At 48.5% G+C, this 25,792-nt stretch overlaps 1 protein-coding gene across 5 annotated transcripts in view; it reads left to right on the top strand.

The window, feature by feature from the left end:
- RGS12 (regulator of G protein signaling 12) overlaps window positions 1-25,792 on the top strand; it is a 162,089-nt gene that overhangs the window by 89,854 nt on the left and 46,443 nt on the right. For all 5 annotated transcript variants that reach the window (XR_001820557.2, XM_017514339.2, XM_037733414.1 and 2 more), the window contains one exon: window positions 13,296-13,317. Coding sequence is in view for 4 of the 5 variants with exons in the window: in XM_017514339.2 (XP_017369828.1) it covers window positions 13,296-13,317 (22 nt within the window). In the remaining variant the exon portion in view is untranslated. The remainder of the gene's footprint in view (window positions 1-13,295; window positions 13,318-25,792) is intronic.

The following is a 25,792-nucleotide window of genomic DNA, read 5'->3' as shown; positions in this document are numbered from 1 at the left end:
CAAAAACCCACAGCCCTTTCTCCTGGGTCCTGAGGAGGAAGGCGGCGAGCTTGCCTGGCAAGGCCCTCGAGCACCCAGTACCTTCTCCTATCATCCCACGCAGCTCTATGATTGCAGGTGTCCCAGTCTCTGTTGGGCGGATATGGAGGCCGCTTGGGGTTCCTTGCAACACTTGCCATCCTACACATGAGGCAGGAACCCAGTCTTCCCCAGGTAGCAGGAGCTGCTGCACTTCAAGTGCTGGGCCGGCTTGCCTCTGGTTTCTGCAGCAGCGCCCTCCGGGTTCTCTGCTTCGCCTCTGACTCCATCAGCTTCTCGCCGCTCTCAGGTCTTCACAGGGGAGGCCTGGACTGGGCAGGGGCCGGTTTCCTTCCCACACCACCTTCCAGGATAGGCTCGATTCGTCCATCACAAGCTCCCCTCCCAGGCTTCCCTGCAGTGGGCACCTCCGCCCTGGACCCCAGCCTCAGTGACAGATCCACATCTTCTCACCGTCTCTCCCCAGACATCCAGGAGGCCCCTCAGACTTAAGTCCCAAATATGACTTGGATTCTCCCCTCACCCCAGTGTGTCACTCCCTCAGTCTCCTGCATTTTGGGAGGGGACAGCCCTGTCCCCTCTGCTTGAGCCCACTCCCTCTAATACTCCGTGTCAGCAGGCTCCTGGGCTCTCTGAGTTTACACTTTCTCATCCCCATTGCTGCAACCTGCCCCCAGCCCCATCTCTTGCCTGGAGCACTGCAGAGCCTCCAGCTGCCCCCGCCCTGCCCCGTCTTGCATGTGCACCTGCCTGAATGTGCATCGCCCTCCTAGCTGCCCCTGCCCCTTGTCCCATGGCTTCCTGCCTCAGACCAGACTCTGCAGGGTGGGGCTGTCAGTTCAGGGTTTGCATGGCACATGCTTGTTTTGTACATCCAGCATCTCAGGATGGCTTGCCGCGTCGTGGGGGCTCAGCAGATGTTTTGCTGAGTGAGTGGGAGTGTTCTCAGCTTATGTTTTGCCATGCACCGCCTGTCCCTGTGGGCAGGGCAGTTCATAACCCATAACCAACCCATGGGTATGCTGGACACCACCAAGGGGGCTGCCAGGAGGGGGGCCAAAGGGGAGACAGGAGGCTTAGCTGTCTCTTAAGCCCTGTCTTAGACCAGGGCTTGGCTGCACAGGGGGTCATTTTGAGACAGTTGCTGGACCTTAGTTCATATGAGCAAACATTTCCCTGGGGTTGGGCTTGGACCTTGGGTGGGAGTGTGGGCTCCAGCCCTTATCTCCAGCACGGGATGAGCTCCCGATGGCCCGCTGTGTTAGTGCCACTCTCTGCCCAGAGCCTCTCAGCACAGCTGACCTTTATACTCACCTTTCCACGTGGGGGTTGGCACTGCCACATTGGGAACCTGAGTCATGAACGTCAGCCTGGATGCCTGGCAGCCTGCTACCTGTCTGCGTGCTAGAGGGCTCTTGGCTTCTGAGAGTGGGAGGAGGAGGGCAAAGGGCTGTGTGATGTTTGTCCCAACAAAGGGTTATGGTGCGGCAGGAAGGAGCATCCCAAAGCCAGATGGCCCCAACCGCTGGCCCAAGGAGGGTGCTACTTTGGGCCTGAAAGTTGTCAGAATGTATTATCTTAGGCTCTGCCAAGGATACGAAACGCATATTAGCTGCTGGCGTCTTAAGACACTGTCATTGTGGTCTTGGCTCCTGCTCAGGTTCTTCTGATTTTATTAAAGGTGGAAAAGCTCCTTGGAACACACACACACACACGCACACACATACACTAGAGAGAGAAGCACACGCACACGCACACACACTAGAGAGAGAAGCGCACACACACACACACACACACACTAGAGAGAGAAGCACACGCACGTGCACACACTCCAGAGAGAGAAACACACGCACACACGCACTCTAGAGAGAGAAGCACACACACACGCACACACTCGAGAGAGAAGCACATGCACACACACTGTAGAGAGAGAAGCACACACACATGCACACTAGAGAGAGAAGCACACACACACTCTAGAGAGAGAAGCACACATACACTAGAGAAGCACACGCACACTAGAGAGCACACACATACTATCCAAGAGAGAAGCACACGCACACGCACATTAGAGAGAAGCACACGCACACACACACTAGAGAGAAGCACACACAGACACACACTAGAGAGAGAAGCACATGCACACACACACTAGAGAAGCGCACACACACACTCTTGAGAGAACCACACACACACGCACACTAGAGAGAGAAGCACATGCACACTAGAGAGAGAAGCACACGCACACTAGAGAGAAGCACGCACACACTAGAGAGAGAAGCACACGCACACTAGAGAGAGAAGCACACGCACACTAGAGAGAAGCACACGCACACTAAAGAGAGAAGCACACGCACATGCACACTAGAGAAGCACACACACTCTAGAGAGAGAAGCACACACATGCACACTAAAGAGAAGCACACACATGCACACTAGAGAGAGAAGCACACACACACACACTAGAGAGAGAAGCACATGCACACTAGAGAGAGAAGCATATGCACACTCAGAGAAGCACACACACACACTAGAGAGAGAAGCACACACACACTGTAGAGAGAGAACACACGCACACTAGAGAGAGAAGCACACACACACACTAGAGAGAGAAGCACACGCACACTCTAGAGAGAGAAGCACACGCACACTAGAGAGAGAAGCACACACACACTGTAGAGAGAGAACACACGCATACTAGAGAGAGAAGCACACACACACTAGAGAGAGAAGCACATGCACACTCTAGAGAGAGAAGCACACGCACACTAGAGAGAGAAGCACACACACACTTTAGAGAGAGAAGCACATACACACGCACACACACTCTAGAGAGAGAAGCACATACACATGCACACACACTCTAGAGAGAGAAGCACATACACACGCACACATACTCTAGAGAGAGAAGCACATACACACGCGCACACACTCTAGAGAGAGAAGCACACACACACTAGAGAGAGAAGCACATGCGCACACACACACTCTCGAGAGAAGCACACACATACTCTTGAGAGAGAAGCACACACACACTCTCGAGAGAAGCACACACACACTTTAGAGAGAGAAGCACATATGCACACACACTCTAGAGAGAGAAGCACACACACACTTTAGAGAGAGAAGCACATACACACACACACACACACTCTAGAGAGAAGCACACACTTTAGAGAGAGAAACACACACACACACACCCACACACTAGAGAGAGAAGCACAGGTCCGTGTCTTCACCAGGTGTGTTGCCCTCCCCACAGGCCGTGGCAGCCGTGCTGCACTGGCTCCACGCTCCTGTCTCCACGTCCCCCACTTCCTGCTGTCCTGCCTGTCACTGCTGGTCCTGAGCCCCCCGCATCACCTTCCTCCCCATGTCCTTGATGTTCCTTGGTCACAGAAGTTCCTTACTGTAAACTGTCGTCTGGACCTAGAACTGTGGGCCTCCACTTTGCCTCCACATGGACCTCATCTCTTGTCTCTTTGGTTGAACCTGCTTGTTTGTTTAAAAAGGAAGTAAAGTGTGTGTCTGTGTGTGACAACGTTTGTGTGGTCCCGCCCCTTAGCTCCTTCAGGTCTGTGGAGGGGCCCCTCCCTGTGGCCCACAGCCAAGGAACCTTGGCCTGTACTGCAAGGAAGTCCTCATGGCTGTGGCAGGGCCTCTCCCAGGTGTTCAGGCCAGGCCGGAGGGTAGCAAGGAAGGCTTGCTCACACTCCCTGAGTTGATTTGCCAGCCCCTTGGAGGGTCATGGCAGGGTCTGAAGACCCCTGTGCTAGTGGAGCAGACAGCAGTCCAGCACGTGGGAGTGCAGTGAGCCACCAAGCCAGGGTCCCCTCTCCTGAACACTTGCTCTGTGCTACACTCAGCCCTGCCTGCCTCAGAGACCCTCCCAGACCCGCCTTTCCGAGGCCTCAGCCCGCAGTGTGGATGCTGCGTTCTTCTGCATTTGGTCCAGTGAGAGAGTACCTTGAAATGTAAAGGATGAAGTTTTAACAGGTAAAGCATATGCTAGGTGCAAATTGGATTGTTAAATTCTTTTTCTTTTTTTTTTTTGAGACAGAGTCTCACTCTGTCACCCAGGCTGGAGTGCAGTGGTGTGGTCATGCCTCACTGAAGCCTTAACTGCCTTCCATCAGGTATGGAAAGGGTCCCCCTATGCAGAAGCCACTGGAGTCCCAGGTACTTGGCGGGGCTCAAATGATCCTCCCGTGCCCCAAGTAGCTGGGACTGCAGGCACACGCCACCACACCCAGCTAACTTTTGTATTTTTTTGTAGCAGCAGGGTGTTTCTATGTTGCACAGGCTGGTCTCAAACTCCTGAGCTCAAGTGATTCTCCTTTCTTGGCCTCCCAAAGTGCTGGGATTGCAGGCAAGAGACAACTGTGCCCAGCTGACTATTGAATTCGTAATTCATTTATTTATATTTCTTCTGTTTGTATTGAAAACATTTAATGCATTTGAGCAACTCGCAGGCCTTTGGTTCTCTTTTTTAAGTATATCATGTGGTTGTTGAATAGTTCTTATGTCCAAAGTAGAAGATTTTGTCAGTGGCTCAAAATGGAAAATTTATATTACAGTGTATTGCTGTAAACCAGTGTAATTTAGGAATTACATGCTCTAATAATTCCTTTTGTCTAGTGTTACTAACAGAATAAACCTTAATAAAGGTTAGATTCCTCATGCGACACTCTTCATATAAATCATTTAAAACTTTCAAAACATAAATTCAAAATAAAATATCCATGGATGTGTGTGGCCCAGACAGACTTTCTGCAAAGGAGCAATTGAGTACTCTTCAGCTGAGCTGGCGTGTCCAAGAGACCCGCCGAGAAGCAAAGATTGTGCGGACTTAAGTTACATTTTAAAATACTTTGTCAGTTTCTTTAAAAAAGAATTATATTTACTTTAGTGTAAATTCCAATTCTGGAGGCATGTTATAGAAATTTTTAGAGCTATTACTTATGGTGTATGTTTAAATTGTAAGCACTGAAAAATGCTGACTTACTGGGATCTTTTTCCACGGGTGGCTTTGTTTTTGTGGCTGTACTTTTTTTTGTAAGTATAATATGTAAATATGGAAATTTGGGAAGAATCCAAGAAGTATAGGCCAATGAAAACAATTTATTAGTACAAATGGTACTACACATGAGAATACACATTAGGAATGCTGTGCTTTAATTCGTAAACATGTTTACACGGGTCCACATGTGCCAGCAGATGTGGGAATGCCTAACCCAGAAGTCATGTGGAGAAATGGGGTCCTCATCACACATACACAAATATCAGCTCACAAATGGATTAAAAACACCCAAAACCAAAAAACTTCTGGAAGAAAACACGGGAAAGTTCCATGGTATCAGTCTTGGCAATGATTCTATTTGGACATGACACTAAAAGAACAGGTAACAAAACTAAAAGTAAACAAGAGGAATTACATTGAAGTAAAAAGTTTCTGCACAGCAAAGGATATAACCAACAAAATGAAAAAGGAACCTGTGAATGGGAGAAAATATTTGCAAACCGTATATCCAGTAAGGGGTTAATATCCAAATATGTAAGGATCTCAGTGGCAAAAACCAAATAACCCAATTAAAAATGGCAAAGGGCCATAGGAGACATTTTTCCAAAGAAGATCTACAGATGGCCAACAGGTATATGCAGAGGCCTCAGCATCACCCGTCATCAGGGAAATGCAGCCACACAGTAAGCTGTCACCAGATGCCTGTAAAATGGCTATTATGAGAAAGGTGAAGGATAACAAGTGTGGGTGAGGATAGGAGAAGAGGGAACCCTTGCACCATTGGTGGGATGTAAATTGTTCAGCCATTGTGCAAAATAGCATGGAGGTTCCTTGAAAAATTAAATGTGGAACTACCATATGGTCCACTACTGGGTATATCTCTAGAAGAAATAAAATCAGTCTCTCATAGTTCGTGGAAGCATTATTCACAATAGCTAAGATATGAAAACCTAAGGGATAAAGGAAGTGTGTGTGTGTGTGTGTGTGTGTGTGTAGAGAGAGAGAGAGAATGAGAATAGTGTATTCTGCCTTAAAGGAACTCCTGCCATTTGGAACAACATGGATGAAGCCAAACATGTATGGCTTCACTTATATATAGACTCTGAAAACATTGAATTCATGGACGCAGAGAGTAGACTGGAGCTTACCAGTGCCTGGGGGTAGTGGTGGAGAGATGTTAGACACAGGGTACAAATTCCATTTATAAGATGAGTGAGTTGTAGAGATCTAATGTATAGCTTGGTGGCCGCATTTATTGTATCCTTGAAATTCGCTAAGAGAGTAAATCTTAATTTGCTGAGAGAATAGATTCTCACCACACACAGAAAAGGTAACTAAGTAAGGTGATGGAGGTACATGTTAATTTGCTTGATTGTGGTAATCATATTACAGTGTATACATATGTTAAAATACCACATTGCACACCTTAAAAATTTAATATTACCTAATGTATTAGTCTGTTCTCATGCTGCTATAACAAAATACCCAAGACTGGGTAATTAACAAAAGAAAAGGGTTTAATTGACTCGCAGTTCCACATGGCTGGGGAGGCCTCAGGGAACTTACAGCCATGATGGAAAGGGAAGCAAGCATGTCCTTCTTCACATGGCAACAGGAGAAAGAAATACTCAGCAAAAGTGAGAAAGGCCCTTATAAAACCATCAGATCTTGTGAGAACTCACTATCACAAGGGGGCAACTGCTCCCATTATTCAGTTACCTCCCACTGAGTCCCTCCCATGACATGTGGGGATTATGGGAACTACAATTCAAGATGAGATTTGGGTGGTGACATAGCCAAACTGTATCACTCCATACCGGCCCCTCCCAAATCTCGTGTCCTCACATTTCGGAACACAGTCGTGCCCTTCCAACAGTTCCCCCAAAGTCTTAACTCATTCTAGCATTAACTCAAAGGTTCAAGTCTCAAAGTCTCATCTGAGACAAGGCAAGTCCCTTCTGCCTGGTGCCTGTGAAACCAAAAGCATGTTAATTACTTCCAAGATATAATGAAAGGACAGGCATTGGATAAATACTCCCATGCCAAATCGGAGAAATTGGCCATAGCAGAGGAGCTACAGGCTCCATGCAAGTCCAAAATCCAGCAGGGCAGTCATTATACCAAAATGATCTCCTTTGACTCCATGTCCCACATCCAGAGCATGCTGATGCAAGAGGTGGGCTCCAACAGCCTTGGGCAGTTCTGCCCCTTTGGCTTTGCAGGGTACACCTCCCTCCCAGTTGTTTTCATGGGCTGGTATTGAGTGTCTGCGCCTTTTCCAGATGCATGGTGCAACCTCTCGGTGGATCTACCATTCTGGGGTCTGGAGGAGGGTGGCCCTCTTCTCACAGCTCCACTAGACAGTGTCCCAGTGGGGACTCTGTGGGGACCCTGACCCTATGTTTCCCTTTCACACTGCTCAAGCAGAGGTTCTCCATGAGGCCCCCAGTCCTGTAGCAAACGTTTGCCTGGACATCCAGGCTTTTCAGTGCATCCTTTGAAATCTAGGCAGAGGTTCCCAAACCTCAGTTCTTGACTTTTGTGCTCAGTACCACATGTAAGCTACCAAAACCTGAGGCTTTCATCATCTGAAGCAATGGCCTGAGCTATACCTTAGCCCCTTTTAGCCATGGCTGGAGCTGAAGCAGGTGGGATTCAGGGCACCAGGTCCTGGGGCTGCATAGAGTAGGGTGGCCCTGGGCCCAACCCAGGAATCCATTTTTCCCTCCTAGGCCTCCAGACCTGTGATGGGAGGAGCTGCCCCAAAGGTCTCTGATGTGCCCTGGAGGCATTTTCACCATTGTCTTGGTGATTAACATTTGGTTCCTTGTTACTTATACAAATTTCTGCAGCCAGCTTGACTTTTTCCCCCAAAAAATTTTTTTTCTTTTCTATCACATCGTCAGGCTGCAAATTTTCCAAATTTTTATGCTCTGCTTCCTCTTGAATGCTTTGCTGCTTAGAAGTTTCTTCCACCAGATACCCTAAATCATCTCTCTCAAGTTCAAAGTTCCACAGATCTCTAGGCCAGGGGCAAAGTGCCAGCAGTCTCTTTGCTAAAGCATAGCAAGAGTGATCTTTACTCCAGTTCCCAACAAGTTCCTCATCTCCATTGAAGACCACCTCAGCCCGGACTTTGTTGTTCATATCGTTGTCAGCATTTTGGTCAAAGCCATTCAACAGGTCTCCAGGAAGTTCCAAACTTTCACACATATTTCTGTCTTCTGAACGCTCCAAGTCTCTAGGAAGTTCCAAAGTTTCCCATATTTTCCTGTCTTCTTCTAAGCCCTCTAAACAGTTCCAACCTCTGCCTGTTACCTAGTTCCAAAGTCACTTCCACAGGTTCCGTTATCTTTATAGCAGCACCCCACTTCTGGTACTGTGTTAGTCTGTTCTCACACTGCTGTGAAGAAATACCTGAGACTGGGTAATTTTTAAAGGAAAGGGGTTTAATTGACTCAGTTCCGTATAGCTGGGGAGGCCTCAGGGAACTTACAACCATGGCGAAAAGGGAAGCAAACACGTCCTTCTTCACATGGTGGCAAGAGACAGAAGTGCCAAGCAAAAGAGGGAAAAGCCCCTTATAAAACCATCAGATCTTGCGAGAACTCACTCACTGTCACAAGAACGGCATGAGGGTAACCACCTCCATGATTCAGTTACCTCCCACCAGGTCCCTTCCACGACACAGGATTATGGGAACTCCAGGATGAGTTGTGGGTAGGGACACAGCCAAGTCATATCACCTGGACATCAAACTCCTGTCCTCTTCAAGTTTTCATACTTTCAGAGAAATTGGTTTTGACTTTTCCTGACAAGATTACTTAATTTGCAAAGAGATCATTTATAATTACCATGCATCTTACTGCTTTTGTTAATGAATATACCTGGGAGTGAGAGAGCTGTGCACTGTGTAAACTGAGGTCCAGCCCCCTGCATGTGAAGGCCAGAGGCTTCCCTGCCAGCACCGGTGCCTTCACCCATTGTACACCACAAAGTTTTATCTGTCAAAAAAGAGTCGTAACCTCACCATTCAAGGGCAGTTGACTGCCGTTAGCTTTGGATGCTGTTTCTTTGTGGCTAATTATGTCTTTTTAGTATTTGAGAGTATGTTTTCACAGATCTTACATTTTAAAGAAAAATTTACATATTTGTGATTATACTATGAAATCATTTTGCATTTTTTCCACTTACATTGATGACATAACTTCTAAAAGTTCTTGTCAGAGATATAATGTCCCTCTTTGAAATGAAGAAAGGAGCTGCAGGGTGCCCTCTCCTTCCCTCCCCTTCCTGATGCTGACACAAGCCCTTGGTCACTCTGCCTTCTCCTCAACTCCCCTCCTGAGCATAGGCGGAAGTGGCAGGGATGATTAGTAAATTAAATCTGCAGTGAGTGCCAACTAGATGCTGTGCTGAGCCACTGTGGTGGGTGTCTGGATTCCTGTGACCACCTCGGGAGATCAGCATCACAGGATCTGCTGAAATTAGTCCTGCTCTCAGCACCGTTTGTAGGTGACTCTTCAGTAGTTCGCTCCGGTCGTTTCTGAATCTCCAATCCTGAGGAAGACCGCCATTCGGTTCTCTGCTGCTCTCTCTTAATCCTCCTTTTCTTCTCTGCCCATCCCTCTGTGCTGTGGTCATTGTGACTGTTTTTGGTTCCATCTTCCAGTTCCCAGATTCTCTCTTCAACTGCCTAATCTCTGTGTAGCTTCCTGTTGAATCTTTAACTGCACCTGTTGTGTTTGACTGTCAGACGTTCCATGTGGTTCTTTCTCCGATCTGCACCATGCTTGTGTTCTGTTGCAGCCTTTGTTTCTCCACAGCCTCACAGAGAGGGATTCAGCACTCTCCATTAGATCGTTCCGGTAGGAGACTCTGCCCCTTATTTTCTCTGCTGACACCCACTCTTGCCGGGCTTCTCCTTGGTTTTTATAGTGCACTCATATTTGAGCGGGCTCACTTTTTGGAACTCCTGAGAGCCCCTGTTTTCTTTCTGGAAGGATTTGCATTAATATGTGTGGCTTCCAGGAGTGTGGCACCCAGGACAACACTGCTCCCTGAGGGCCATGGCCGGATTGGATGGAGGGTCTCAGGTTGAGGGAACAACCATGGTAGGGCCAAGGCTCACTGTGGGGTACCGGCCCTGGTGGCATTGACATTTTTTAACTGCCCTCCTATTTCTTCCTCTTCTCATTTCAGGGATTCCCCTTTCCTCTTTCCGGAGTAGCAGTATATTAGAAAGCATGTTCGCTAGGGCATGGAGGCTCATACCTGTAATCCTAGTACTTTGGGAGGCCAAGGTGGGAGGATTACATGAGCCCAGGAATTCAAGACCAGCCTGGGCAACATAGTGAGACCCCATCTCTACAAAAAATACACAAATTAGCCAAGCACGTTGGCAAATGCCTGGAGCCCAGCTACTTAGGAGGTTGACATGGAGGATTGCTCAAACCCAGGAGGTTGAGGCTGCAGAGAGCCATGACTGTGCTACTGTACTCCATCCTGGTGACAGAGTGAGACTGTGAAAAAAAAAAGCATGTTTATCTTTGTACTGTCTTTAAAGTAAATTTTTGTATAAATTTAAAAGTGTTTGAAAAGATAAAGTTTACTTTCAAAACAGCTCGACACTCTACCTGTACTGGTGGCACTGTCTTGGAGCCTCCCAGAGGCTCTGGTCCAGCCCTGCGGGCCCCCAGCCTGCACCCATCACAGGAGCAGCGCCGGCCTGTACCCACCTTCCTTGGCCCCCTGGACACCTTATCCTTCAGTCTGTTTGAGCTCTGGGACACCCCTCCCTTCTGGTTTTCGAGTGGCTGTTGATTTGGGAGGTGTCAATGCTGTGTGTATAGAGGTTTTCTAGTGCACTTGTTCAGCCTGCCAGACCTGAGAATTGAGTTTTAATCATGAGTGTGACTTGAAGTGAATCACCTCCCTCATATTTATGAAGTTTACATTTTATGATTTAGCTTTCAGATATTATTGGCAACAGTTCTGATTTTGTGTACGCCTTGTGGATTTTCGTCTCATAATCTCAAGGGTATAGTTTGCCTGTGATACTATTTATTTATTTTGAGACGGAGTCTTACTCTGTCACCCAGGCTGGAGTGCAGTGGCATGATCTCGGCTCACTGCAACCTCTGCCTCCCGGGTTGAAGCGATTCTCCTGCCTCAGCCTCCTGAGTAGCTGGGATTATAGGCACCTGCCACCACACCTAGCTAATTTTTATATTTTTAGTAGAGATGGGGTTTCATCTTGTTGGCCAGGCTGGTCTTGAACTCCTGACCTCAGGTGACCCACTCACCTCGGCCTCCCAAAGTGCTGGGATTACAGGCATGAGGCACTGCACTCAGCCTGCCTGTGATATTATTTAGATTGCAACATGATTGTGGATGATTTATTGTGGGCATGGAAGGAATGACAGCTTTCCAAAGTGTGCATGTCAGCACCTGTGACATGGCTGCCCCACAGCCTCTGATAAAAACCAGTCCCTGCGGCTGAGGGCAGAGGGCCGCATGCTGGCTTGAGGGATGTGTGCTCTTTCCCCTTCTTGGCCAATGAGAGGAAAGTGAAGAAGTGGATGCAGGCCACTGTGTATCTTCACTACTGGGAAGTGGGTCGGGGTGGCAGGACCCTCTGAAGCTGGCCCTGCTGGTTTCACACAGTACCTGTCGAGGGGCTTCCTCTGGGTGCCAGGAGACAGACTCTGCGGGGGAGAAGGATGCGTAGCTGGTGTAGGTTGCCAGGCCAGGGCTGGCAGTGGGCCCTGGATGCCCAGGCTGCGTGGGGGCAGAGTTGCTCTCGGTGGCAGGCCGGGAGGCAGGGCTGGGGCCTTGCACCGAGCATGGGGTGGTCAGACAGGAAATGCAGAATTCCAGTGGGCGTGCCACTCGTGTCAAAACTCACACAGTGCACGTGGAGGGCTGTGTCAGGGGCAGCAGCTGGAAGCCCTGGCTCTTTTCCTTGGTCCCTTCCCACTTGGGAGGTTCCTCTGGGCCTCATTTGTTTGGATTTTGGCCTGGGGGTCTTAAAGCCCTGGTGACCTCCACTTCTTGGGGTAGCCAGGAGGAACCAGGTTGCCCATCACAGCAGGGCCTTCTTGTTCGCTCCCCTGGCCCCAGCAGCCCTCACCTTGGCAGACAGGAGGACAGGAATGGGTCATTGCTAGGCCGTCCAAGAGGCCCCCAAGGGAGGGGGTTCCTGCTTAGATGGCAGCAGAGTGTCCACTCCAGGGATTGGATTAAACATGGGTTTGTCCAGCCTCTGGGGCTGGAGGGGCAGAGCTGCTCCATTCTGCTCAGACTCTCTCGCCTCCTGGCATCTGTGTCCCCAACGAGCCTACCCCTTCTGATTCCTCTCCCTCCTGGGCTCAGTCCCAGGCTTGTCCTGCACCTGCCTGATGGCTCTGTGCCCTGGGCCCCTCCTGCCAGTGCAATGCCAGGTAGCCCTGCTCAGGGCTCCCGTCAGGGCTGCTGTGGCTTCCTGTTCTTTGCAGCTTCCTCCTGGCTCAGCCAACTGCCTCGAGCTCTCGGCCTCCTCCTGGTCACACTGGCCTTCCGGTACCGCCTGCCACCCTTCCTGCGCGACTTGACTTGTTTGTTCTTGCCCCTGGCATCTTCGAGTCATCCATTCTGCTCTCCTCCAACCCCTTCCTCGGAAGCTTCTCCCCAACCCCCATGCTGGTGGCCGCTCTCGCGCTGCCCTGCCTGGGCAGGTGGGCACCAGGTCTGGGGCTGGGCTCTGGGCTTGACTCCTCTGCCACAACCCCCAGTGGTTATTGCGCCTCTCTAGGCCCTGGTTCCACCCCATGGGCGGGCGGTCACGCTGGAGAGCATGAGGAGTGGCAAGTGTGGCACTGGGTGGCATCGAGGCTCACAGGCTGTTGGTGGCTGCCCCTGATGCATGTGTCACTTCCAGGGCATGATGCTATTGCAGTTTGTGAAGCTGTTTTCATTGATGTTGTTACTGAGACTGTACTGTCAGACATGCTGGGATCTGTTCCTTTCAAATGAAAAGGATGACTTCCTCTTGTTGGGTGTCACCCAGTCTGGGCGGAGTGGGAGCCATTACTCTTGACTCACTGGGCCATCTGGCTTTCCTGGGACACCTCCACCTGGAGAGTGCCTCTGAGAAACTCCCAGAGTCTGCCCGTTTTGTTCCTCAGATGGACATTTTGGTTTCCGGAGTTTTGTCATGAGGCTTAATTAACTCATGTCTCTCTCTCTTTTCTTTCAGTCTGCAACTGTGTCTGATGGCGGTAAGTCACAATTTCTGATGTATATATTTTTTATTTTTCATGAAGTTTTCAATTTGTGAAAGTGCATTTGCCGTTTGATGTGCTCAGAAAGGACAGGTTGTTTGCCTTTCCCTGTCTGCTTGTGGGAGGGTCTGGTGGCTTAATTTGGGGGGTGCTTTCTGTGGTGCCTAGGTGGCCCCGGCATGGGTTTTGGAAGCTGTTAGGCGAACTGCTGTGGCCCTGAACACTCGTGTGCCAGAGCGCTGTGTGTGTGAGGAGTGCACCCACCCGCCTGCCTGTGTCTGACAAGTTCAAACGGGTTTTGCTCTTCCCTTGTTGTATAACCAGCTTTTAAACCAGCGAGTTAAGATTTCAAAGTGCTTTCTGAATTTGAGCAATTCAGGAAATTTGGGTGAGACCCACAGTTTTCTCAGGAAAAGTATAATAGATGAATCGAGAGTATGGGAAGAAGAGAAATCAAAAACTTACTTTCTGTGTTTAAAGAATTTTGTGCACAGGAATTCTTTCCATGGGACTGACTGAAAAAGGAAGTAGCCAGGAATGTCTTCTTTCACTGAAGATTTCTCTGATGTAATCCTTACCATTTTAGTTCAGTGATTTAAAACACTCTCCAAAGTAAGGAGAGTTCCTCCCACATATTCCTCTTTTCTTCTGACACTCATGACAGTCTGCGGGCTCCCGGGTTGGTTTTGTGGTCACCTCATGCCTTTGACCGCGCTTCTGTCCCTGAGAGCTGGATTAGGTGCGCCTGGCGTTGCTGTGGGCCAGGGATGGGCCGTGCCGCAGAAGCTGCCCAGGGGACAGTGGGTTTGAGGCCACCGTATTTGTGCATTAAAGAGAAACCAAGGGTCATTTCTGTCAACTTTATGTGGTCCTGAAGCTGCTGGCCTCAGTCCTCGGCCTCAGAAAGGGCTGCCGTCCCCAGGCGGGCGGGCAGAGCTCAGAGTCCTCGCGGGCCAGCCGCTCCGTGGGCAGGTGAGGAGGAGCCTGTCTTGGGTTACGCACCTACCAGCACCTAAGCCAAGGCCAGAGGGATCCTGACGCTTGTGTGGTTGAGAGGGATTTTGCAGGATAAAAAGAATTATATTTCCTAGTTTATGTACAATGAAAATCATGTCATTTAATCAGTCTTTAGCTGGGGGAAGATAAACTTCCTTCATGAAAACAAATAGGACCCGGAACCAAATCCAGGATAAAGTGAGCAGTGTTCTGATGTTCTCTTCACGCTTTCTCTTTCTGCTGTGTTCCCACTTCTCTCTTCTGCAGAAGACATTCATTTCTGCAGTCAATTTATAAAAGAAAGATTTCTTAATATGTTTCGTTTCCGCATATATAATAAGTTTTATTTGCCTTCAAAAATTTTCTTCTGTCAGCAGTAGATGCAGGCACCTCTGAGAGCTGTATTATGTGTCTGTTTTCAGTTGTTTAAAAACCTGCAATTCCCAGGTGTGGGGAGCCCCTGGCTCCTCACCACGCGGGATCTGTGTGTTCTGAGGAAGTGTGTCCTGGCTGCATGGAGATCCCCTGCCGCCAGGGCTCTTCACCCCTGCTCCTCTTCTCTTTCCCACAGCAGGCCCCAGGGCCGCTGGGACCGGCCTGTCCCTCCATGGAGTGCCCCAGTCACAGAGGAGGGGACGGGAGGGAGAAGACACTGTCATCAGTACATTCTGAATCTCAGGAACAGCACAGGGCAGGCTGGATGTGTTTATTTAGTTACCGATTGTGTTTTTATTATTTTTCCATCTTCAGTTTCTTTTCTGCTTGTAAAAGAACCAGTTACCTTGTTTAATATGCACATGAACTCTAGGTCGGTGTCACATTCTGCGGTTGTTACCTGTAGGGCACCGCAGCAGAGTGAGGAGATCGATCAGGTCACAGTAGACTGCAGGTGAGGTGGCCAGGCTCAGGCCTGGGGAGGGGGAAACCCTGGCTGAGAGGCCCCCTGGGCCCCGGCTCCCACCCACCCCCAGGCCCACTCCACACGCCCAACCCCATGGTCCTGGAGAGGCCCTGCTCTAGCCCTGGAACCTCTGGCACCTGCAGCCCCTCCTGTCCCTTCTGCTGTCTCAGGCAGAAAGAGGGGCCGACCACCAACCCCCTCCTCCACGGCAGATAGGATATCCCAGCGAAGCTTGGGCTGTGTTTCCGTACAGAGGTTTTTTTTTTTTTTTTTGAAACGGAGTCTTCCTCTGTTGCCCAGACTGGAGTGCAGTGACACATTCTCTTGGCTCACTGCAACCTCCGCCTCCCGGGTTCTAGTGATTCTTCTGCCTCTGCCTCCTAAGTAGCTGGGACATAGGCATGCACCACCATGCCCAGGTAATTTTTGTATTTTTGGTAGAGACAGGGTTTTACTATGTCGGCCAGGATGGTCTCAATCCCTTGACCTCGTGATCTGCCCGCCTCAGCCTCCTAAAGTGCTGGGATCACAGGCGTGAGCCACTGCAGCTGGCACAGAGATCTTTTTATAGGCTGTGGTCAGTGGGAGACTCAGCGCATTGCGGCGGGCCTCGGAGGCCAGCAGCCTAGTGTTTCTGTGGGAGAATGCGCCCCAAGTTCCGAGGAGGGACTGAGGAGTCGGCTTGGAGAGCAACCTGCTCAGCTGGGCTGCCTCTACCTGGTCATCCTGTCTAGTTTGGGTGATTAATAAATCACTCACTTAGAAATATTTTGTGTTCAGTGAGCTGTGCCAGTGAGAGAGTTTGAGTTCATGCCACGGTTTTATTCTGTGGTATGTATCATGATTTTATAGCTTAGGTTCTCACTGTAGAGTTTTAGTCTGTGGCTTGGTTTTAAGGAAGTTGGATAATGCTATTTTTGCCATCTTTCACTTTTTCAGAAGAAAGGGGCTGATAGTGGCCACCCGTTGATAGCCAGAGTGCCCTCAGAAAGAAGGGTTAGGGCCGGTCTCCGTGAGGGGCACTGCAGGGCCATGGGTGGGGGCAGCGAGCGGGTTCTGGATGGAGAGGAGGAAGAACATTCTAGCATTATAGAGAGGCTTAGCCAGGGAATGGTCTGCCTGTGGGAAGTTATTCAAACAGAAGTGTGAGGTTGAGCTGGAGGGAGATGGGGAATTGTGAAGAAATGAGGAAAGGAAGATGCCTGGTTGCTTCTGGAAAAAGGAACCTCTCACCCCCCAGGTCTGGCTTTGCATGGAGCCACGACCTCCCAGAAGCCGGTTTTCGTGCCTTCCTTCATTGGTCAAGCTCTGTGCCAAGAGGCCTGCCAGAATCCCTCCACCTGCTGCAGCCTCAGAGGTGGACGTTCCTTCTGTGGCCACTGCACTTTCTGGAGTTGGGGTGTGGAGACTCTCAGGGAGCTCCCATAGAGCCCACCTCCTCCTGTGCACAGGGCCTGTGCCAACAGGAAGGCCAGGGAACCGCATGGCTCTGCCTTTGGGGACGGTGGCAGGTCCACGGGACACCAGTGCTCCAGCTGCTTCACGAACACTCCATTCTCGCCAGCCTCACCCTGGGGGCCTCCCACAGGTACTGGTCCTTGTCCTCCATCCCCATGTCCTCCTCAAGTCCCATGCCTCAGCTTTGCCCCGACCCCACTCTGTCCACTCAGCTGCGTGTTCTCCACGCAGATCTGAGTCTTGGCCCTGTCTCTGCAGCCATCCTCCCGCTCCCTTCTCCTGAATGCTGGCGGTTGCCCCCACAACAGCAGTGATCTGCCCAACCCCTGCACTGGGCCCCTCCGCCAGCTCAGAGCCTCTGTCCCCCCGCTCATCCTGCATCCCACCCTGATCTCCAATGGCGCCTCAGGCCCGCACGGTTTTGCTCTTCCCATCCTGACCACCTGCCCCTGTCCTGAGCGATGGCCACAGTCAATTTCCTGCCCGTGCTGGGGCAGCTCCCGTCATCTTAATTATTCATCTCTGTTGGTGTTTTTGTTCCCCTGGCCAGTGGGACCTCCACATGGCAGGTCGGGGTTGTCCCAGCGCTCGACGCAGCGATCGGGTGTTCAGCAGACATCAGCCAGAGCATCGGGGTGAGGCTTGAGTGGGGACAGTGGTCTTCAGTGATTTTCCTTTTAGTCTCGAAAACTTCTCAAAAAGCACATGAACAAACTGAGTAGAAACAGCACAAAAGCAGAAACTCCTGGTGACTGGTGTAGGGGGTGGACCCGCTGCCGCCCCCTCCTGGGCTGCTCTGCTCACCCGCCAGGCTCTTCCAGTGCCTCACCGGCTGCGCGGGCCCTCGGAGCGCAGACCTGGCCATGGCTGAAGATTCCGGCTCCATCCGCAGCTCCACAGCCGACAGGCCGACCTCTTGGGGCAAGTTGCTTTCTCTCTCCTAGTGTCGTGTCTTCAGCTCCACTCTAGGCCTTAGAGAGTCTTCTGAGCCTGTCTTTGTTAGGGAACACGCACTGAGTGTTCCCGGCTTGCGGAGCTGCCACAAACAGCTGCTTGATGGTGGAGGGTGACTGCAATTGCTCAATTAACCTGGGGGACTTAAGCTGCATTCCTCTTTAAAGTATAAAGTGTAATTGTTAATATTTTCAGCAAATGCATTTGTATTCTATACAATTTTGAAAGAGAAAGGGAAATGTAAAAAGTTTGAGAGTACTTATATAGAATTAGTTGATAAATTTACATTTTCCTCATCAGAAAAACAGTACAGCCTAATTGCACATTTTCCAAAAATGTTTGCTAAATAGCAGAAACAGAATGTTAATATGTAGTGTGCTATTGTGGGAGCGGTTGTTTTAACCAGAATCTTTTACTTGTTTTAATATGTCACATTTTTTTGGTTGCTTTTGGACTTAAAAATGATACTCAGAATAACACAGTGTATTTATAGGGTGTGGAACACTGTATTAGTATTTGTAAACAGGAGTCGGACTGGGTTTTCAGTTTTTTTTCAGCATGGAGACTTGATTTTTGCCAGGATGCCTTCCGACGTACTTACTCCTTTCCAATTCTGTACGATATTTTGGAGAGAGTTTTTGTTACTAATTTTTATTATGGTGAAATTCTTTTTTCAAGCAAACAAATTGAAAGATAGTAAAGCCAGTGGCCCCATACCTAGCTTCCAGAGTGGCTGTGTGTGAGCCTGGTGGCCTCTGCCTGAGAACTGACTCAGGGCTAGGGTGACCACAGAAGCCCTTGACGGCTGCATCCCCTCCCTAGAGGCCATACCTGGGAGCAGGTGCGACCCCTTCCCACTCCAAGGGAGTTTATTAGTTAGATTCTTGGGGAAAAGACAAAACAACTTGAGAACTCCTCTCATACAACCCTACCTGTGAGAGGCGGTGTCTGCACTGTTTGGCAGCCTGGAGCCCCCTTCGCACAGGGCTGCCTGGGGTGCTTTGGGGGCTGGATCAGAGAGGGCTGCCTGGGTGCTCCAGGGGGCTGCCTCTGCTCAGCTTCTCGGTCTGGAGCACATTCGCCTGCAAAACTCCACAAAGCCATATTCTCAAGATCTGTGCACTTTTCTGTAAATCTTAATAGTTTACTATAATTAATATTATTTTAAACTTCTGAAACTTTTAACCTAAGGACTATCAAAATCGACTGAAAACTTTAATAGATTTGCTCTCAGGAGACTATAAAGTTGCAGAAAGAAAGCATAATGTAGATTGGTTTGAAAATTGAATTGGCCAAAATAATTTAAGAAAAATGTCTAAAAGTAGATTCTGAGCATGGGGAGAGCTCAAGGGCTTTTCTCAGCGACAGGACTTGTGTAGTTTTGTGGAGTTTAGGAAAAGCCTTCCCCTCCCCAGGCTAGATAAGCTGTGGGAAGCGATCCTCCCCGGGATACTACCTCAAAGAAAGCTTTTAAGAGTTTCTCCTTATTGTTGGTTTTCAGCAAATTTGATTATGATGAGTCTCGGATTGGTTTTTCTGTGTCTGTTGTGTTTGGGATTTGTTGGTGTTCAGATATTTTTTCATGCGTCCCACTTTTGAGACTCTAAACATATTAGGCCACCTGATTGTTCCTTTGGGTCATGGAGGCCCTTTCATTTTCAGGTCTGTGTCCCCTGCATGCTTGCCGTTTCATGGTGTCTTTCGCTGCGTCCTTAAGTTCACTGATCTGCACTCTGTAGTGTCAAATATGCTGCTCATTCCCGCCCCCGCCCTTCCCCCTGCCACCCCCCGCCCTTCGCCGTGATGGAATTCCTGCCAGTGAGCCCATCACTTTAGAGACCTCGTTTTCATCTTTAGCAGTTCCTTCTGCTTTTTCCATTTCTCTCTGCTGATTCTCTTTACTTTTTCCTTTAAAACCCCAAACATGTTGGCTAGGCGCAGTGGCTCACACCTGTAATCCCAGTACTTGGGAGATCGAGGCAGGCGGATCATCTGAGGTCAGGAGTTTGAGACCACCCTGGCCAACATAGTGAAACCCCGTATCTACTGAAAATCCAAAAATTAGCTGGGCATGGTGGTGGGCACCTGTAATCCCAGCTACTCAGGAGGCTGAGGCAGGAGAATCATTTGAATTTAGGAGGCAGAGGTTGCAGTGAGCTGAGATTGTGCCACTGCGCTCTAGCCTGGGGGGCAGAGTGGAGACTCTGTCTCAAAAACAAAACAAAACAAAAACCCCAAAAATGTTGGTGTATTTATAAGACCTATAAAGCCCTTAGATGCCAATGCTATCATCTCTGTCTTTCTGGGTCCCTTTATTGGCTGACTTTTCTCCTGGTTATGGGGCACATTTTTCTGAGTATTCATTTGTCTGGCAGTTCTTGACTGAGTGCTGCGTTTTGTTGTCTTCCTTTAAAAAATACAGAGGTTTGTTAAGCTACATGTGGGGATGCCTCTGAAAGCTGGGGATTCACCCAGAACCAGCTGGAACTTGGAAACCTCCCGACCCTGTGTGAGTTCTGGCAGCTATTCCGGCTGCAGCCCCCGGCTAATCTATGGGGTCTCGCTGCGCATACACAGCTTAGGACTCAGCCACAGACGGAGGCTCCTGTGAGGTCTCTGGGCGCTCTCCCTCTAGCTCTCTCCGGCACCTGCAGTTCCAGCCACCTTACTTGTGGATGTGGTCTAGAAAGTTCAGAACAAAACTCAGGTCATGATGGCACCTTGCACAAAGAGCTTCACTGATTTCCCAGAAGTTGCCTCACAACCCAGAAAGAGCAGGTTCTCCTTTCCCCAGGCCCGTCCCTGGAGCATCTGAGGATGCTTGTCCCTGGAGCATCTGAGGCCAGCACTGTACTGGGCACGGGAAGCAGCCAGTGAAGGAGCAAACACCTCAGCCTGGTCCCAGTACGCGTCAATCACCTTCTCATTTCTGTAAGATTCTGATGGACTTCATCAAGTGTTCAGCACTAAAAAGTCAGAGCGTCGGAATTAGGTTGTGAGATGAAATCATGAAGTGTTGCCCTGTATACATCAGGCATCAATCTTTTGTGGCTGTCAGGGGTCATAGCCGAGCTCTGCCTTCTGGAGCTGCGGATGCTCAGCCTTGCTCATCTTCAGCAGCTCCACCCAGCCCCACTCAGCCACCTCCAGGAAACAGAGCAGGGCTCCGACAGGGGTCCCTTGGTTGATAGGAGAAAATTTGGGGTAGCTTGCCTCTTTGGAGGGACTCCTGGCCTGCAGAGAGGCAGCAGGGGCATGAGTGCATCTGATTCAGTGGCTCTCCCGGGATTGGTGGTGGCAGCAGCATTTCCTGAGCAGTGCATGGCCAGGCGCACCACATCTTTTAATTCATCTGATCCCTGCCGCAGCCCTGTCAGGTGGGTGCCATGTGGCTCCTGTCAACAGTGATAGCTGGGATCCTGGGAGGGCAGCCTGCCTGCAAGGCTTTGAGTTTGGTCCCTGAGCAGGGGCCAAGTTCTGACCCTTGTAGTGGGTACCAGCCTTGCCCTTGCCGGCCACACAGTTCGGGGCTGTTGCCACTGCTGTCTGTTCCTGGAAACTCAGGGACCTGGATAGGGATGTGGCCAGGAGCGCAGGGGTTGGCCAGGTCCATCTCGCTGACGGTGTGTGTGATTTAGGTCGGCCGCGTCTGTGTGTTTGTTTCTTGTCTGTGGGGCTCACTCCCTGGGGCTTTGAGTAGCTTACTTATTGGTCAGGAAGGAATTGGGTCCTCAGGTGAATGAGCGTGCCGTGAACAGAAATGATGGGGCTATGTTCTGAGAGCTGGCCATAAGCCTCCTTGTAGCGTTCTACTAACTGCAAATCTCTGGTCATTGTCATGGGTCTGTGATGATGATAAGCCTTTACACAAATGTTTTAAAGTGTCAAGAGTGCCAGATCTGAGAATCCTGGCATAATTTACTGTTTTCTCAGCTTTAAAATGACATTCATTTGAATCAGTTCATATTAATCAAGCTCAAGTCCCTGATGCCAGTGATGATGTATCTTTAAGAATAAGGATGCACTGTGGGTAAATGGCTGGAATTTGGGGAGGAAGGTGCCCAGCCCAGGTTGGACTTGGCCTGGCTGGCTCCCCATGTGAGGTACAGAGACCAAGCCTCTGCCCGGCCCCCAAAGCACCTGCGACTGACCCTTCCTGCCAGCTTCACTCTGAATGTGGTGCCCTTCCACGGCATTTCATCTGTCTGCTCCTTCAGTGCATCTTTTTTTTTTTTTTTTTTTTGAGATGGAGTCTTGCTCTGTTGCCCAGGCGGGAATGCAGTGGCACAATCTCGACTCACTCCAACCTCTGCCTCTTGGGTTTAAGTGATTCTTGTGCCTCAGTCTCTCAAGTAGCTGGAATTGCAGATATACACAACCACACCTGGCCAATTTTTGTATTTTTAGTAGAGGCAGCGTTTCACCATGTTGGCCAGGCTGGTCTTGAACCCCTGACCTCAGGGGATAGGCCCACTTTGGCCTCCCAAAGTGCTGAGATTTCAGGCATGAGCTACCATGCTGGGCTGAATGTATGAAATGTAAATAACAAATCTAGAAAGGAATGTAAATAACAAATATCTAATGAGAATACTCAATTTATTTCATTATGCAAAATTGCATTTTATATTCGATGATACTGATGTAGAAAGGTGACTCTATTCTCACATTTCATGACATTATTTTATTTAAACCCTTCAGATGCATTTTTATTGCAATTGTTTTTCAAGTAATGAAAACTGTATTGAAGAATAACTTACACACTGAAAAGACGTACACCGCCAATGTGCAGTTTTGAGAGATTTTCATAGAATGAACACATCTGTGTTATCAGCACTCAGACTGAGAGACAGAACATCACCAGCATCCCAGGTACCCCTGCAGGTCCTCAGTCACCAACCCCAGAAGGGACCACTCACCTGACTGCTGTTGCCTGTTTTCAAACTTAAAAAAAAAAAAAAAAGACTGACAGGGCACGTTGGTTCACACCTGTAATCCCAACAATTTGAGAGGTTGAGACAGGTGGATCCCCTGAGGCCAGGAGTTCAGGACCAGCCTGGACAACATAGCAAAACTCCATCTCTACCAAAATACAAAAAAAAAAAATAGCCGGATGTGGTGCCGCACACCTGTAATCCCAGCTATTAGGGTAGCTGAGGCAGGAGAATCTCTTGAACCTGGGAGGTGAAGGTTGCAGTAGGCAGAGATTGCAGTGAGATCGTGCCACTGAGCTCCATCCAGCCTGGGTAACAGAGTGAGACTTCATCTCGAAAAAAAAAGATGCAGTGTATGCTCTTTAGTGTCTAGCTTCCTTTATTTAACATAGGATGGTGCGTTTTGCACCTGTGTGTCTATCAGGAGCTGTTTACTCTCCTTGCTGTGGACTGTCGATGCTGCAAATACAGCATTGTTCCTCCATTCTTCTCTTGATGACATCAATTGGTTCTGACTTCCAGCCATTACAGATTGTGCCATATAACATACTTGTATAGGTCTTTTGCGTGGACATCTCCACACATTTCTGCTCTGATAGTAAATACTGCCAATCTCCAAACAGTTTTACCGTGTCCACATTGACCAGAATTCTAGATGTTCGACATCCTCTCAACACTTTCCCTGTAGCCACATACCTGGGGTGTTGATTGTATTAATAGTTTTAGTTCCCAGTCCCCTGATGACTATGAATTGATCACCTTTTCGTGTATTTTTGGTCATTTGAATATCTTATTTTGTGAAGTGCTTTTTCAAGACTTTTGCTTATTTTTCTGATAGGTTATCTGCCTTTCCTTGTTGATTTATAGAACATTTAAAAAATATCTTCTGGGAATGATTTTATGGTGAATTTATGTATAGTTTTCCCTTAGTATCTGTAGGGAATTGATTCCAAGACCCCCTGAGGATACCAAAATCTGCAGATGCTTGAGTCCCTGATATAAAACAGTGTAGTGTTTGCATATAACATATGCACACCTTCCTGCATACTTTAAATCTTTTCTAGATTGCTGATAACAGCTAATACCATGTAAATGCTGTGTAAATAGTTGTTATACTGTATTATTTGTATTTTTGTTGTATTGTTATTTTTAACTTTTTTTCCAGATATTTTCCCAAATATTTTCCATACATGGTTGAATCTGTGGATGCAGAACTGTGCGTGTGGAGGGCTGGCTGTATTAGATATACCTTGTGTTTTGGATTTATGTGTTTATGTTGGATTTACGTATGCAGTTAAGCTCTTCTATAGCTTACCTGTTCATCCTCTTAGTGGTGTCTTTTGATGACTGAAAGTTCTTAATATAATCCAGTTTATCATTTCCCCTTTAGAGTAAGCTTATGTCCTTTTAGAGCAGGCTTTGCCCTTCCAAAGACCATGAAGATAAATCTAGTTCGTTTTATCTTCAACATTTAAATCTCTGATTCATGTGGAATTGATGTTTTTGTGTATGGTGTGAGGTAGGGGTAAGATTCATTTTTTTCTATGTGGTATTCAGTTGTCCCAGCTCCATGTAATGAAAAGATGATCCTTCTCTCTAACTTGAAGCAGCATCTGTATCAGGTAATCACATATTTGTGGTCTGTTTATGGCCTCTGTATTCTGTTCCATTGGTCTGTTTGTCTATCATTCGATCAAGACTTAATGTCATAATTATCATCCCTGGCACTTGGCTATCTAGTGCCTTAGTCTTCACTTTGCTTGTCTTTAAGATTGCCTTGGTTACTCCTGGCCCTTGCATTTCCTTATATATTTTGGAGGCAATTTTCAAGTCACTGGCAGCTTTCCAGAGTCATCTTCACTTCCGTCCAAGCTGGTTGAGACATAGCACTTCTGGAATCTGTGTTGATGCTTTTCCTGGAAATGTTATCACAAGCCATAAGCAGCCATTGACATTTTGACTATTGGGTTTTTTTTTTTAATTGCTATAATTATACATATGTGATCTTCATTATGTAGTCACTCACTCTTGCTCTCAAAGCCTTGAAGTCATCCCCCCCAGGAATAAATGCTAAATCTGGGTTAGTTTGCTTTTTAAAAACCATCTCTTCTGGATGAATGACCTCTATAAGTATCTAACACCAGCATTAGTGGAGATGATTTCAGGCTAATGCGTCACCCTCAAAAAAGACTCCTGTTCAAAAGAAGGTGAAGGAGCACCTGGGACACACCAGGCCTTGCAAGGACTTGATAAAAGGGACTGGTTGCATCAGAGAAGCCAGTGGGAAGGCCCTGTGTGCCTCTGTGCCGACGTGGGCTGTGGTGGGATGCCACACTGGCTGCGATAGAAGAAGAAGGAACTGTGCGAATGCATGGTCAGGTCAGAGCCCACCCTGTGGTTAGGGTGGCCGAGCAGAGCTGAGACCTGAAAGATGGGTCAGGATTAATCCTCATATGAGTTTGGGAAGATAGGAAGAATCAGGAAAAAGCTGAGATGGCAGCCAGGAGATTGTCAGGAATGCACGAGAGAGTGGCTGTGTATACACATGTCTGTTGGGGGAAGAGTGGAACGAGGCGAGAGGGGTCCCAAGACTAACCTTGGGGTTTTGCCTCAGGTAGCTTGGAGGATTGGTGGTGTTTGCAGAGGTGGGAAAGACTAGGGTGGGGAGGAGCAGACAGTGGGGCGATTACCAAGAGTTCTGCTTCGGACATGTGAGTTTTGAGATGTTTATTCAAAACTCAGTGGAGATATTGTGTAGACAGTTGGATAAATGAGTACAGAATGCAGAAAAGTGATTGGGCCCGGAAGTAGAAATCTGGGAGTCATCAGCAATTCAGTGAAATTCAGTGCCTTGGTAAACTTGAGTAATCAGAGAGCGTGCAGAAAAGGTGAGTCTCAAACCCGTAAGATACGTGGGAAACCAGACGACACTGGGGAAGTGGTTTGAGAAGCAATGGGACATAGAACAATTCAGAGCATGGCCCCTGGAGCCAAATTATTTAGGTTTACATCCCAGTTCTGCTACTTCTTAGCTGTGGGTCTCATTTCTCTCATCTGTAAAATGGGAATAATAGTAGGGCCCATCTTACAAAGTTCTTAGGATATCAAACGATTTAATATATGTGAAATACATAGGACAATACCTGGTACATAGTAAGGAGTTATATAAATGATAGCTGCCATTACTCGTAGTATTCCTAATGTTGTTTTAATTGCATTTCCAATATAATTG

Source organism: Cebus imitator, unplaced genomic scaffold (assembly GCF_001604975.1).
Source record: "Cebus imitator isolate Cc_AM_T3 unplaced genomic scaffold, Cebus_imitator-1.0 Scaffold522, whole genome shotgun sequence".
Lineage (NCBI taxonomy): Eukaryota > Metazoa > Chordata > Mammalia > Primates > Cebidae > Cebus > Cebus imitator.
Note: the sequence above shows the minus strand (reverse complement) of the source record. Positions and strands in the feature narration are given on the sequence as shown.